The sequence below is a fragment of the Phascolarctos cinereus genome, unplaced genomic scaffold (assembly GCF_003287225.1).
Source record: "Phascolarctos cinereus isolate Bilbo 61053 unplaced genomic scaffold, phaCin_HiC Scaffold_1;HRSCAF=81, whole genome shotgun sequence".
Lineage (NCBI taxonomy): Eukaryota > Metazoa > Chordata > Mammalia > Diprotodontia > Phascolarctidae > Phascolarctos > Phascolarctos cinereus.
The window spans coordinates 26,109,356-26,125,004 of NW_027555514.1; the positions used below are offsets into that span (position 1 = coordinate 26,109,356).

General features: G+C 36.1%; 1 protein-coding gene across 2 annotated transcripts in view; it reads right to left on the reverse strand.

Moving 5' to 3' along the window:
* The window catches only part of ZCWPW2 (zinc finger CW-type and PWWP domain containing 2), a 150,290-nt gene that overhangs the window by 87,956 nt on the left and 46,685 nt on the right, over positions 1-15,649 (reverse strand). For both annotated transcript variants that reach the window (XM_078151292.1, XM_078151294.1), the window contains exon 2: positions 12,989-13,329. In XM_078151292.1, coding sequence (XP_078007418.1) covers positions 12,989-13,299 — 311 coding nt within the window. In that variant the 5' untranslated portion in view covers positions 13,300-13,329. The remainder of the gene's footprint in view (positions 1-12,988; positions 13,330-15,649) is intronic.

The window sequence follows — 15,649 nt, forward strand, 5'->3', positions numbered from 1 at the left end:
TCATGTGTAAAATAGGGATTATAATAGCACTTATTTCACAGAATTTTTGTGAGGATCAAATTGAATAATACATTGTAAACTTTATGTAAACTTTAAAGCATGATACAAATGGCAGTTATCATCATTATCATTACCATCATCATCATCACCATCATCATTATTACCCAGAGGAAATCTAAAATCTTCAACTCTGGAAGTATTAAAACTAGGCTGTTTGGAATGGTACACATGCATTCCTTGTTAAGGCATGAAAATGAACCAGTTGAGTTATTGAGACCACCTTCATCCCTATTATTCCAGAACTATGTTTCCAAACTGGTTCTATCCCTATGTGGTTATTATTTCAAAAGTTATAGACTTCAGTAAGTTTGGGGACTTTAGTGTCTATCCAACTTCCAGTTATGCATACAGTATGTGAAATATAAAAATAATTGGTAAAAAGAAGTAGAAAGTTCATGGAAAAAGATAAAACTTATCATCTAATAAGAGTTTCAAGTTATTTCATAAGGTCTATATAATAGGCTCTTTGCAAAGTGCTCAACATATTATAATTTATTGTAGAAGTATTAATTTTCTATGTCCCAATGTGAAAAGGTTCAGTTGAAAGAAAAAGTTTAGTATGGTCAATACAAACTCTGAATTTTGTAAAATATTATAAAAGATTGGAAAAATAAAAGATAATACTACTAAACCGAGAAGCTTCTAAGAGGAATATGGATACAGAACTGTATTATCAAGGTAACTATGGATTGGTGATCATTGGATGTCCTTTCAGTAATGCCACTAAGGAATATGACTATAAAGGCAATAGAGTTAGAGCTCGACATGTTCATACTAGTACCCTTCTTTTTTCCCCACTCCTGGAAAAACAGTCTGCCTTACATGTCACAAACTAAATTCTCAAATATCTCTGGAATAGTCCAGGCCTAGAAACAAGAAATGAATAAGTAAGAAAGAAAATATCTTTCAAAGCAAAAATTCTTCAAGAAATTATAAACTTAGAGCTTCTTGTATTCTATTTCCCTTTCTAATTTTTCCATGGCTTCCTTTTTTTCTGTCATTCCTCCATTTTTTTTTCTTTTTTTTTTTTTCTGTTTTATGAATCCACAGGAAGGGGGTTTCTGCCATAAGTACTTCTGCCTGACAAAAGTGAAATGCTGTCCCCTTCTGGAACTTACCTAATGCATGATAGCTGTCTTGAAATGTCATGTAAAAAATGAATTAAGCCATTTTCTGCTTTGACTCCAAAAGGCAGAACTAGAAACAATGGGTAGAAGTTGTGGAGACAGAGTTAGACTTGATACTGGGGAAAATTCCTAAAAAATCCAGGCTATTCAAGCAGAATAGTGCAACACAGTCTGTCTCACTTTTGACTAGAATTCTTCAGGAAATGGCTATATGGACACTTGTCGAGAAAGCTTTAGAGTGGATTTTTGTCCAGGTACAAAACAGAGTGGATGCACTCCAAGGATTCTCCCAACCAAGATTCTGTGATTCTGTAGCTTTGAGAATTGGAGAAAGAGCTCCAAATATGAGTGAAGAGAAAAAACTCCAACTTGGCAAATTAGCTGTAGTTTAATTTGTTAGGTTTATTATATATTTGGAAGGTATGAAAGGCTGATACTGGTTAAAATCGTACAGTCCATAAGTATTCTAAGTATGCCTGATCATTTTGCTGTTCTTCAGTGGTTTCAGTTGTGTCCAACTCTTTGTAAATTCATTTGGGGTTTTCTGTTTGGTTTCTTTTTAGCTTTTTTTTCTTTTCTTTTCTTTTCTTTTTTTTTTTGGCTAGGCAATAGAGGTAAGTGACTTTCCCAGGGCCACACAGCTAGTAAGTGTCAAGTGTCTGAGGCCAGATTTGAACTCAGGTCCTCTTGACTCTAGTGCTGGTGCTCCATTAACTGTGCCACCTAGCTGCCCTAAAATGTGCATACCCTTTTTTTTTTTTGCAAGGCAATTGGGGTTAAGTGACTTGCCCAGGATCACACAGCTAGTAAGCATTAAGTGTTTAGTCTGAGGCCAGATTTGAATTCAGGTCCTCCTGAGTCCTGGCCCAGTGCTCTATCTACTGGGCCACCTAGCTGCTCCTCATTTGGAGTTTTCTAGGAAAAAATACTAGGGTAGTTAGCCATTTCCTTCTCCAGTTCATTTTCAGAAGAGGAATCTGGGACAAACAGGGTTAAGTGACTTGCCAGGGTCACACAGTAAGTGTCTGAGACCAGATTTGAACTCAAGAAGATGAGTCTGACTTCAGGCCCAGCATTCTATCCACAACGCTACCCAGCTGACCATGCTTGATGGTGCATAAAAATAAAAACAAATTTTAGAATAAGAAGCAAACTGGATTGTACTATATTTATTTTTAATGACATCCTTTCAAGAACTTTTATGATAATATTATCATAATGATGATTTATAGTTATATTATAATGAGGACTTATATGGTATTTTAAGATTTACAAAGTTTTAGAAATATTATCTCATTTGATCTTTATAATAACAATTATAGGAAGTAGGTATCATTATTACTATACTTTACAAATGAGAAAACTGAGGCAAATAAAAGTTAAGTGACTTGCCCAGGGTCACAAAGGTAATAAGTGTCTGAGGGCGTATTTGAATTTAGATCTCACTATTTTGCAAGTCCAGTGCACTATTCACTGTACTACTTAGCAATAAAAGTTGGAGTCTGAAGTTTAATATAACCTTTTTATGATATCTTTCTATTGATTATCTTCAACTTATTCTGCACAGATATCATGTTGGTACATTGCTGGTTTTTGTGTTTGTTCTCCCTTAGATTGTGAACTCCTTGAGAGCAGACACTGCTTTTTGCCTTTGTCTGTATCCTTCAGCTCTTAGCACAGTGCCTGGCATATAGTAGGTACTTAATAAATGCTTATTGATTAACTGATAAACATAATTATAGAAGAAAATTCAGTAAAAGGTATCTCCTGTTCTAGATAAAGGATTTACTCTCTGAAGTTAGAAAACGACATCATTAGCTAGTTTCACCTATGAGACAATCTCATAAGATGGAAATGAAGGACATTGTAGCAGTGATACTCCATACCAGTAATGTTTTATTAGATACTTTATTTTAAAATAAAGTTAAAACACTCTAGAATAAATGGTTGGTTGGTTGTCCTTTGCTCTTGAAGAACACCAAAGTGACATCACTATGTTAGAGTCAAATTACAGAGTGTCTGACTGTGGCTGATGAGACCAATATAAGCTCAGAAGGCTCTATCACAGGTCGGGCACAAACAGTTCATATGAACATTGGGGTGGATTCTATAAATTTTGCATCATACACATCTTTTGAGCTACTTCAATTCTGCTTTGCTCATAAAGCATCGCACCTTCTTTGATGAGGGCACACTGTGGTAGTTGGTCCTTTGTCAACATTTCCCATGGCAGGCAATCAACTCCAAAATTCTTCAGAGAGACCTTGAGAATCTCATATCATTCCTTCTGACCACCATGTGAGTGCTTGCTTTGTGAGAGTTGTCCACAAAATAGTCTTTTAGGCAAGTGTACATTTGGCTTTTGAACAACATGGCCATCCCATAGAAGTTGCACTCTATTTAGTAAAGTTTGAATGCTTGGCAGTTCAGTTTGAGAAAGAACCTCAGTGTCTGATACCTGCCAAGTGATCTTTAGAATCTTCCTAAGACAATTCAAATGAAAATGATTCAGTTTCCTGGCATGGCATTGGTATACTGTCCATTTTTCACAAGCATACAACAATGAGATCAGCCCAAGGGCTCTGTAGACCTTCAGTTTGGCAGTCAGTCTAACACCTCTTCTCTTCCACACTTTTCTTCATAGCCTCCCAAACACTGTGCTAGCTCTGGCAATGCCTGTGTCAACCTCATTCTCAGTGTGTGCAACCCTGGAAAGTATACTGCCAAGGTAAGTTAACTTATCCACAGTATGCAAAACTTCTCCATTTGCTGTAACCAATGGTTCCATGTACTGTTGGCTGGTGGAGCACCTGTGTTTTCTTGGTGTTAATTGTTAGGCCAAAATTAGTACAAACATCAGAAAATTGATCTATACTTTGTTGCATCTCAGCTTCAGAGGCTGCATTGAATGCACACTCATCGGCAAACAAAAAATTACGCACCACACTTCCTTCCACTTTGATCTTGCCTTGTAGCTTTTCAAGGTAAATAATTTACCACCAGCGCAGTAGTTGACCTTGATGCCGTGTTTGTCCTCAATGAAGGTGTCAGACAACACTGCTGAAAACACCATGCTAAAAAGCATGGGAGCAAGCACACGGCCTTTTTTCACTCCATGGGTGTATACAAAACAGACGTAAGCTTGCTATAAATATGGAGGAAGAAATGCTCTGGGCTGCCAGATGAGGGAAGTGTTTGAACGTAAAATGTACGCTTGCCAAAAAGCCTATTTTATGGAGAACTCACACAAGGCAAGCGCTCACACGGTGGTCAGAAGAAGCGATACAAGGACACTCTCAAGGTCTCTCTTAAGAACTCTGGAGTTAAACATGGGAGACATTGGCATAGGACCGCTGAGGATGGCATGCCCACCTCAAAGAAAGTGCTGTGCTCTACCAGCAAAGCAGAATTGAAACAACTCAAAGGAAATGCAGGATGCGCAACTTTAGAGAATATACCCCAAATGTGCACATGGACATGCACTAAGGCAGAACGTTCCGAGCTCATATTGGTCTGATCAGCCACAGATGGACACACTAAAACTTAACTCTAGCATAGTGATGTCATTTTGGTCCTCTTCAAGGACAAAGGACAACAACACACATACACATACATACATATGCCAATGTTCACATGGAGCTACTGCCTCTTTTTGTCCCTGCCGCAATTATTCTTTTTGATCTTAGGGGAATGAGTATTGGAATAAATGAATCAGGTTATGATCTCTGTGCTTCAAAAAGGTCAGCAGGTCCAGCTACAAGAGTCCATGATGGAGTTGGCCTAAAGGAGTGATCTGTTTGGCAGCAGAGGAGAGAATAGACCTAGAAACCAAGAACCTGGGTCCTGAAAACAAAGAAACAACTTGTCCAGCAGCTATGCCATACTGACAAGTGCACTGGATAGACAGAATGCTTTGTAGCTGCCACTGTAAGTTTGAGCCCATTCTCCCAGGGACTATGTGGGTATGTAGAAGAGATAGTGCCCCTCACCCCCAGCCCAGTTCCAGTGAATGTTTTTGTAGTTTTGTCCTTGTTACACTTTCTCAGTAAATATCCCTTTGTGCTCTGGGATCCACTTAGCAATTCCCTTACTACTGTTGTGGTTTCTTCTAGCCAAGCATCCCATTCCAATTCCTCACCCTCACTCCACTATTCTGAGGCAACAAGCAACAGAACCCACCTCTGCCCTCAACCCTTATGATCACCACCCTGCGTGTAGAAAGTGAAGATATAAGAAAATGGGAAGTTTGAGCTGACACATATGTGGCAGTGTCCCTACCACAGTGAAGTAATGGCCAACCACAGAATTAAGGAATAGTTAGAACTTAGGCAGAATGCCAATGTGTATTTGGGGCTCCAACAGGACCTGAAGGAAAAGGGATTAGCATCTAGCTGAGGCCAGTTTTATCCTCCCAGAAGTCACTTGGTAATAAAATTAAGGTCCATAAAAAATGAGTTCCCTTGTGCGGAAGGAATCTGATCCTGCTTTGAAGTTCAGCCCTCAAGGAATCTGTCAAAAAAGGGGAAGAAGTCAGAAAATGAGCAATAGGGATTATAAGGGAAATGGCCAGAACTTTCCAAATATTTCAGGAGAAAGAAAACTCAATTAAAAAATAAAAAACAAAACTTGAACATAAACAGATAAACCAACAAATTAGATATTGATAAGAGAATGGAATATGTCCTCCATATCATCTATACAAGACCAAAAGAAAATGAATCAATTCCAATGAAGCACAGGACCCTATGGATTCTGAAAGCAGCAACAAACCACAGTAAGATGTACCCAAATCCTTCAACAGAAAAAACAAGAACCATGAAAGCAGAATTTATCACCTGCCTAACAGAAGGAATATAAACTAACAGACTAGAAAAATTTGAATCCACAGTAGCAAATCTCACCAAAGAAATAAGATAATAGATTAGGAATGTAAATACATAAAGGTAAAGAACAATTTGGAAGAGAAGCAAAAAGTAATCATGTTAAAAGAAAACATAATTTCCAAACAAGCAAAACATTGATCTAGAAGACAGAATACATAGAGACACTGTCATCCTTTCTTCTCCAAGAGGACTAATAACATCACAAGGATGATGACTTGATTTGCATATGAATTCGATCTGAGTACAGCAGAGTTACCAAAGTCATCAGCCTCACTCTCTCCTCTACAGTCAACAAGTTCAGTGATAAGATAAAAGTCAAGATGCCTAGGAGGTAGTGGGTGACCTTAGTCTTTCTAAATTAAGTTCTTTCCCAGGTCTCAGCTTGTCTAAAGCAATGCCGATTCAATGACTAAGGGCTGGGTAAAAGTTGAGACAAAAAGTGGCTCAATTTACCATCACAAAGATATCAGTCTGGGAGGGGAAGACTGTACGGAGTTTCTGGCCAGAACAGATAACAATTGCTACTTACCCAGTACTGAGACCTCAAAATCTAAACAATGAGCCTCAGAAGTTTGGGTTGGGCCTATTTTTGGCTACTCAAAGAAACCCAGAGTGATTTAGGGTTTTAATGGAGTCAAGTAGCTCCATTTAGAACACTACTGGCTTTTAAAAGCCTGTCTTTTCAGAGCTACATTTCAAGAAATTTTAACTTAAAGATTTAAAAGATTAAAGATTAAACTCAAATATTAGAGGTCTCCCGCATGAGCCAAACAAATAAAAAATCTTGAATACCATAATGTAAGAATTAACACAAGACTGATAAATAGAAAAAGGTGCCAAAGTAATACACAGATTGCCTACAGAAAAAAAATCTCTATGCTGTAATATCCAAGACACATAGTGGTTAAGTTTAACAATTCCAAGGACAAACAAATTCTTCCATAAACCAGGAGAAAGAACTTCTAATAATACAAGACTATTCTGTACTCAACAAAAATTCTAGAAGAGAAGGGAACAATGTGTTCCAAAAGGCAAACAAGGATCAGAAGCTGTAACCCAAGGTGATATACCTTGCAATCTTATGCTTAATAATCAATGAAAAAAAAATGGATATTAAATAAAAGTCACTTGAAGCAGTCCTACAAAGAAAACCAACAGAGAGCAGATTATTTGCTTCACAAACACCCAGACAACAAAAATACAAGGAAGGTAAACAGATACAGCAACCAAGGAAAGTGCATAGAATGAAATACATTACCACAAGGGAAAAAAAGGAGAAAAAAAACTAGAAAAAGATCCTCATGTGGGCAGTATACAACTATTTTAAAAAATAACAGAGGGATCCTTAAGAAATTTCTTCCTAAAAGTACACCAGGACACAAGGGTGAAAGCAGAAATTTAAAAGAAGAGATGGTAAAGAACAGACAGGGGAGTGAGAAGGGGAAAAAGACAAAGGTGTGGAAAGGAGGAAGGCCTTGCTTTGGTAGTGGGAGAGGGTTACATTGATGAAGTTTACCCCAGGTGAAGAAAGATGTTCTGTGAAGTGAGGTAGGGATTTTGTGCTGGGTGTGGTCTTGGGGAATTGGGGCCTGAAAAAGACCATAAGTCCTATCTCAGAAGGAAGACAACTGGAATTCGGTGGAGGGGTGTGGGGTGGAAGACTAGCACCTAGGAGAATGGAAGGGTATGGACCCAGGAAGGAGATTTTGAGGAAAATGAAGAATAAAGAAAAGAAGGTAACCAAGGGAGGTTATAGATCCATGGTAGGCTGCATAATCAGAGATGTAGTGGGGGAGGAGGGAAAAATTCTACCGTGGGACAGTGTCTTGTCTTTTATTCTTAGGGATTAGCTTTGCTCTAGGAGTGAGGTACAATGGAAAAATGGAATCCACAAGGCAAGCTCTACAAGAATATGGTAGAAATTGCACACAGGGGAAAGCCCTGAATGGATACCTTGGAAGTTATGATCTCATAAAGAACAGAATGAATAGACAGAGACTAGAAAATTATAGTGGTCATGAACCAGAGAAGGAGGAGGTTCTAGAGTAAACAGGAGAGAATAAACAATGAAAAGAGTGAGAAAACTCGATCTGAAAAGGGGTACAAAAAATGAAATTAAAATATTAATGAACAGGAATAGCTTAATGAGGGGCAGCTAGGTGGCACAGTGGATAGAGCACTGGCCCTGAAGTCAGGAGGACCTGAGTTCAAATCCGGCCTCAGACACGTAACACTTACTAGCTACGTGATCCTGGGCAAGTCACTTAACCCCATTGCCTAGCTTAAATTTAAAAACAAAAAAAAAGGACTAGCTTAATGAAAGAAGAGAAAAAGGTAATGTACTTGACTGGAAAAAAAAATGAGGGAGTCAGGGATCAAATAACCAGATAAAAAGGAATTAATAAACAAAATCTCAGAGGGAAAGGAGTTAATAGGAGAAGGAGTTTGGGAATGAGGGGAAGAGAGCCATTGGGAATAATAACTGAAGGAATATAGCACTCTGTTTACAACACATGAGGGAAAAATTATAACTTTAAAAATATTAGAGACAAATACAGGAAAATATAAACATTACTATTATGTCTGTAAGTGTGAACAGATTAAACAATCCAATAAAATGAAAAAGAGTGACAAACTAGATAAGAATATACTCTGTTGCTTAGAAGAAATGTATTTAAATAACAAAGCCACCCAAAATAAAACTGAAGGAGATGGACACAACTTACTACATAACAAGTGAATCCAAAGAAAAAAACAACCCAGTTGCAATCATGCTGCTTGATAAAGCAAAAATGAAAAACCAAAAAAATAAAAAGGAATAAACGAGGAAACTATATTGGAGTGAAAGGAACCATAGATGAGAGACCAACATTAATAATAAACTTATATACTCCAAATACCTTAGCATCCAAATTCACAAAGTAAACATTAAGCGAACTAAGAGGATGCAAACAATAGCACAATATTGACAGGAAACCTCAATACCCCTCTCTCAGTTTTGAGTTTAACAGAAATAGAATCAAAAGGAAAAATATGGAACTGAACAAATTGCTGGAGAGATTGGAGTTAAAAGACTTATGGCACCTTCTAAATAGGATGGCAAAAGAATACAGTTATCTCTCAGTACCACATGGAAGTTTAATAAAAATTGACAATGACAATGACAGTTGACAAGGGGCTCAGAGGTGTTGCAAGCAAAGGTAAAAAGGCAGAAATATTTAATATTTCTTTTATAGACCATAAAACAATAAAAATAATTATTGGTTCAGGAACCACAAACAAGAGACCAAGCCAAATGGAAATTTAACAATGAAATCCTAAATAATGAGTAGGTCAAAGAACAAATAATACAAACAATAATTATGTGAAAGAAAATTATAATGAAGAGATAACATAAAAAAATTTCTGGGATGTAGCTAAAGCAATCCCCAGGTGAAAAAAATCAAATCTCTCTAAAAATATATTAACAAAATAGAAAAAGGAATAATGAGCTGAATATGCACTTAAAAATCAGAAAACTAACAGATAAACCTAAAATAAGCAAAAAAGAGGAGATAGTAAAAATTAGAGGAGAAAAAGCTAACGAGACAGCTAGGTGGTATAGTGGATAGAGCACCAGCCCGGGCATCAGGAGGATCTGAGTTCAAATCCGGCCTCAGACATATAACATTCACTAACTGTTATGACTCTGGGCAAGTCATTTAACCCCAACTACCTCATCAAAAAAAAAAAAAGATAAGTTAAAAACCAAGAAAAATATAGAAATTATAAATAAAACTAAAAGCTGGTTCTTTCAAAAGACTAATAAAATTGATAAGCCTCTAGTTAAAATGATTAAAAAGAAGAGGGGAAAAAATCAAATCAATAATATAGCAAATGAGCTAGGTGAAATCAGAACAAAACCAGAAGAAATGATAAGAATCATCAGAACATATTGTGTACCATTATATACTAACAAAATTTAAAACACAAAAGAAATAGAATACCTTCAAGAATATAAAACACCCAGACTATCAAAAGAAAAGTCAAAAGTAGGTTCCTTTTTGTCTTTTTCTTTCTTCTTTCTTTTTGATAGCCTGCAATCACTAAATGAATATAAAATCAATCCTATTTTAAAATCCTTGCATTAGGCATTTGGCAAGTGCATGGTTATATTCTAACATGCAATTGTTCAAAGAATCTGTCACATTATGCAGGACAACAAAATTTCAGCTTGGTCACTGACCCTAGGGAAGAATTTATGAGTGTGCTTCATTTTAACTATAGATCTGTATAACTTATACAAAAATGTGTACTTTAAAAATTTGAAAGTGGAGAGTAATTATTTACATTATAAAAGTATTTCCCAACATGTTCTTTTAAATAGATTTCAGTAGTGCATGTGAAATATATATGACTTAATACAATATGTGACATTACAACTATTCAAAAATAAATTATATAAAATTATGTACTCAAGTATTCATGCATGATATCATCTAATGGCTCACATTTATTAAGGATTTTAGACAGTTTGTGAAAGTTTTATTATACTCATATGAGAAAACCAGGTTTCACTAGTAAGTCTCCAAGACCAATCTCCTTTCCAATCACCTATGAAATAAAGAGTAATATTTGTTTTAGCTTTACTATTTTTTCAGTAGCTAGATCCCTTGGTAAAACAAAACAAAACAAAAACATTTAAGTATAGTAAATTTTCTTTATTTTGTTTGCAAGACTGTTATAAATATTTTTGTTTTAAGAAAAATGTCCATAATATTCCGCTTTATTCTTTTAAAAAAAGATTAATGGCTCAACATTTTTTGACATTTCATCTGAGGTCTTCTTCTATTGCTTGACTTGGATAAAAGTGAAGATCGTTTCCATGTTACACACTTTCAAGTGACACCGTGTATGTAGCAAAACTAGAGAAGAAACTACAAAGCTTTTTAACGGTGGAAGGTTACACTGAGACATCAGAAGATATTCCACAGACGTCATCTGAATTCATAGCGTTTTCACTTTAAAATGCTTAAACATACTGTTTCCAAGAGTGCTGACTTAGGGGAAAATTATCTAGTTTTAATTTTCTTAAGTATTTATTTGCTTTGTCATTTAGAAATGTCCTGTATTTCTAAAAAAAATTCCTATCTTTAAATATATGAATGCTATCCTTTGACCAGTTTCAGAAAAGGGGAAAATTGCCCTTCAATCTTATGACACAAAGGAAAGTGATTTTTCTGGCATGTTGAGAAAGATTACATGTAAATATAAGTCGTTATTATCATCAAATTTTATTACTATGAGAATTCTTTATTTTTGGATTAGGAAGGAAGGAAACAAGCATTTTTAAGTACCCGATATGTGCCAGGCGCATATTAGTGCTTTTCAAGTAAGTGCTTTTCAAACATTATCTCATTTGATCCTCACAATAACCCTAAGAAGTAGATGTTACTGTTATTTCTATTTTGCAGCTGAGGAAACTGAGGCAGACAAAGGATAACTGACTTTCCCAGGGTCACACAGCTAGTAAGTATTTGACTTCAAATCTGAACTCAGCTCTTTCTGACTCCAGGCCTAGAGCTCTCTTCACTGCACCACCTACCTGCCTAGAATAGATTAACATAGGCACTAATCAATTAAGTCTCCCGTTTTTTCATTCTTGAGAAAAATTGTTACATAGTAGTACTATTTTAGATAAAAAGAGGTATTTTCATCTTTATACCATTCCTAAAACATGTGAACTGAAGTAAAAATACTTTAAAAGCATCATTAAAAAACCCCCTTCATTTGAAGTTGCCATTCCCGTAATCATCATCTCTCTTTACTACCCTTGACAGTCAGACTCCTAGAAAATATCACTTCTAGTCACTGTCTCCATTTCTTGCATCTCACTTGCTTCACAACCCATCGAAGTCTTGTTTCTGATTCCATCAGTCCCCTGGAACTGCTCTCTACGAGGTTATGAATCACCTTGGTTGCTAAATCTTATAATATTTTCTCAGCCCTTTGTCATCCCTGACCTCTGCAACTTTTAACCATCCTTTCCTCCTGGAACCATATAACCATCCTTTAACCTCCTTTCTTGCCTCCCTCAATTTTCATGTAACAACACTCCTTTCTGGTCCTCTTTTTACCAGTTTGCCCACTCCTTCTCTGTCTCTTTGTTGGATCATCATCCATGTTCTGGACTCTAACTACGTGTCCCCCAAATCTCTATTCTAGGCCCTCCCCTACTCTCTTCTCCCTCCAGGTGCTCCCCAGATTTAATTTTTCATTATTACATGGATGATTCCCAAATGTACAAATTTTCTCTTCCTGGTATTTTCCAATATATCAACAAATATTTACTAAGTTAAAAGAAGTGTGGGCTAGCAAAAAAGAGGGCTAACCTTGGAGTTAGAACTCAGATCAAGTCCTGCCTCTGATCTATACTGGTTGTTTGGCCATTGGACAAGTCTCCTAACCTCCCAGTACCCCAAGTAACTCTGTAACATCATACAATTGCAGAACATTACTCATCTGCATTGGTAGAGCGAGATTCCACAATGAAAATTACCCAAATCAATCACGGGCCCAAATTTTAAAAGAAAGGAAAGAAGGGAGGGAGGGAGGGAGGGAGGAAGGAAGCCATACAAAAAAGAGACTGTAGGTTATTAGTGCTCCAGCAAAGATTTCTAATGGCTATCACTATCTTACTAAAATCTTGAAGATATACCTAGTAAATTGATGAATATATCATTAGAAAAATCGAATTAACATTGCAATATTTTTAAATCACCATGAAATACTTATAGTTGATATTTAGTCCTATTCTCCAAATTATTTCATCAATCATATTTATACAGTCTAAGGGGTTTTTTTGGGGGGGGTGTTAATGGTTAGGCCTTAAATTTTAGGTGCTTTCTATATTTACGACTTTTCCAATTTCAATCTTACCTTGGCCAACTGTACAATTTCACCAAGACTAGACTTCCTATAGGAAATTGTGAATAGACATATTTAAATCCACGTTTAAGAACATGAGACTCTTCAGGAAAGCATTCTTCAGAAGCAGAACATGTGTTATGGTTTGGGTCAGTGTTCATGAAGCAAAACCATGGCTCATTGCGATCAACTTGGGCAGCATCTTCACTGGATAACAACCTCCATTTTAAACAATTCTCATTCTCACATTGAAACCATATTTTGTCTACATACAAGTTGTCTTCATTTATTTCAGTTTTCTTTAATTTCTTGCAATCAAACATTTTTTTTTCTTCCTGGAAATGGCATTTATCCTAGGATTTAGAAAATAAAAAAATTGGGGTATTTTAATTATAAGAGAATGTAATTAATAACAATAATCACAATTATTACCAAGGAATTTTCTTTATTTCATAATTATCATCCTCACCCCCACCCCCATTTCTCCAACCTGCAAAGAACCAACTCTAAACAAGTTATGTCCACCAATAGGAAGCAAGGGTACAAAATAAAAGCATTAGTTACACACTAAACCTCTAAATCTAAAAATAAGCTAAGCATGATGAAGCAAGAAAAGGAGCTACAATTACCAACATTTCTTAACATTTAACCTAGTAAAGCACTTCATACGTTATAAAATCAAATGCAGGTAAAACTTCCTTGATGGGATACCTTGAAATTACCTTGACTAGAATCTTACTGAAATTAGCAACAAATGAGTAGGAAAAAATACATAAAATAATAACATATGGGAGAAGGGAAGGTGGAATGGAATAAGCATTTATATAAGCACCTACTCTGTACCAGACAATGTACTAAACATTTCACAAATACAATCTCATTTTAACCTCACAACAACTCTGTGAATTAGGTGCTGTTATCCCCATTTTACAGTTGAGGATACTGAGGCAAACACAGCCTTACCCAGGATCACACAGCCAGCAAGTGTCTGACTCTACATTTGAACTCATGTCTTGCTTAGTCAAGGCCCAGCACCTGTCTGTTCATTGTGCCACCTAGCTGTTTAAGAAACAACTTTGAATCAATATTAACAAAGAAGTTTTGGATATATAACTAAGCTTTCTCAATACTGATTTAGTCCTGTGCTAGTATTACTCAAGTATTTCATAGTTTTACATTTTAATAAAATAATAATTAAAAGCAAAATCAATGCAAATAAAACACATAATAGCAAACAATGCCTTTTGCATTACAAAAATATAATTCCTTCTAAATCATTATAATTGCTAGTAAATTATTCTTCCTGAACTATACCAAGGAAATTACTATCTAAATGTAGTTGATTCCATCTTAGAGCATCTATTAATTTATAGCAATCATACTGTTGAGGTTTAGGGGTGCTGGGACCCCAAAATCACAACACACAGGTTCTGTCTAAATGAATTCAACCCAAGCCTTCAGACAAGGTTTATTAGAACATTCACCATATTGGCCAGACTCTTAAGGAATCTAAGCATTTGTATCACTAATGTAAGCAGGCCAGATCTTAAGAATCTGAGCCCCTTAATGGAGACAACATGAATCTCATATACAGAAAGACTGTGGGAGGGATCCAGGAGTGGCCAAGTAGTCTGGGGTGACTGGAGGAGAGCTCTAAGGAGGATCTGCATGGGAATGGACAGTAAGGTGGGGTGAACAGAATGCCAGGGACCTGGACCATGTGGCCAAAGAAGACTAGAGACTAGATAGGGTTAAGGGTGGCAAGTGGTCAGGGGAAATCAGGAGGCAACAGAACAGAAATTGGGAGATTGGGCATAACCACAATGAAAGGCCAGCTGAGTGGATTACAGCCTCAGGCAAATGCCAGAGATTTGGGAAAAGTCCAGGGATTTTCTTTTTTGAGGTCCAGATCCCAAAGATATATGGTCTTTTCCTCTTAGAGGTTCAGATCCCATCCCCATCATTACTCTTAGAAAAGCTTATTTATTCATACTCTCTAAAATAAAACATTTAACACTAGGAGCATACTTAAGAAGAGATGTTATTCATCTCATAGGAAAAGAGTAATTCCAAATAAAAGTTAAAAAATGGGAGTTAAGCAAAACTCGAATTCAAATTTGCTTTGATAAAGTGATAATTCAAAATATCAATATCTCCTTTTGCATGCATTTTCTGATAGTGGCACATAATTTCCAACCTTTATGATGAAGGAAGAGTTTTTAAGTGTCACTCTCATCCTAACACTTAAAACTCAAGTAAGCAATTTTATAAATGGAAGCTGAAGAATTAGGAAATAATAGAGAGCACACAGAACCCTAACAAAAATAATTATGCCCAATTTACTCAGCCTTCTAATCCTCTTTCTTAAATTAAAGAGGAAGTCTTTATTTAGTTCTACCCTTCAATTCTATTCTGCCAAGAAGGATAATATTATAAATTAAAATCAGTGGTACTCGTAATACAATGTAGTTCCGGGAAAACTAGCCCTATGTCAATAGAGACAGAAAAGGCCAAGCATGAACAATGAATAACCAAAGCATTTCTGTCCAATAGTTCCATCTCTAAGACAGGTAGAATCAAACAGAAGGGGAGAAAAGTTATTACATTTGCTAAAGAAGTTCTATTTTTCCATTGTTGTGTAATTATTTAAAAAGCAAAGAAAAATTGGGCAAA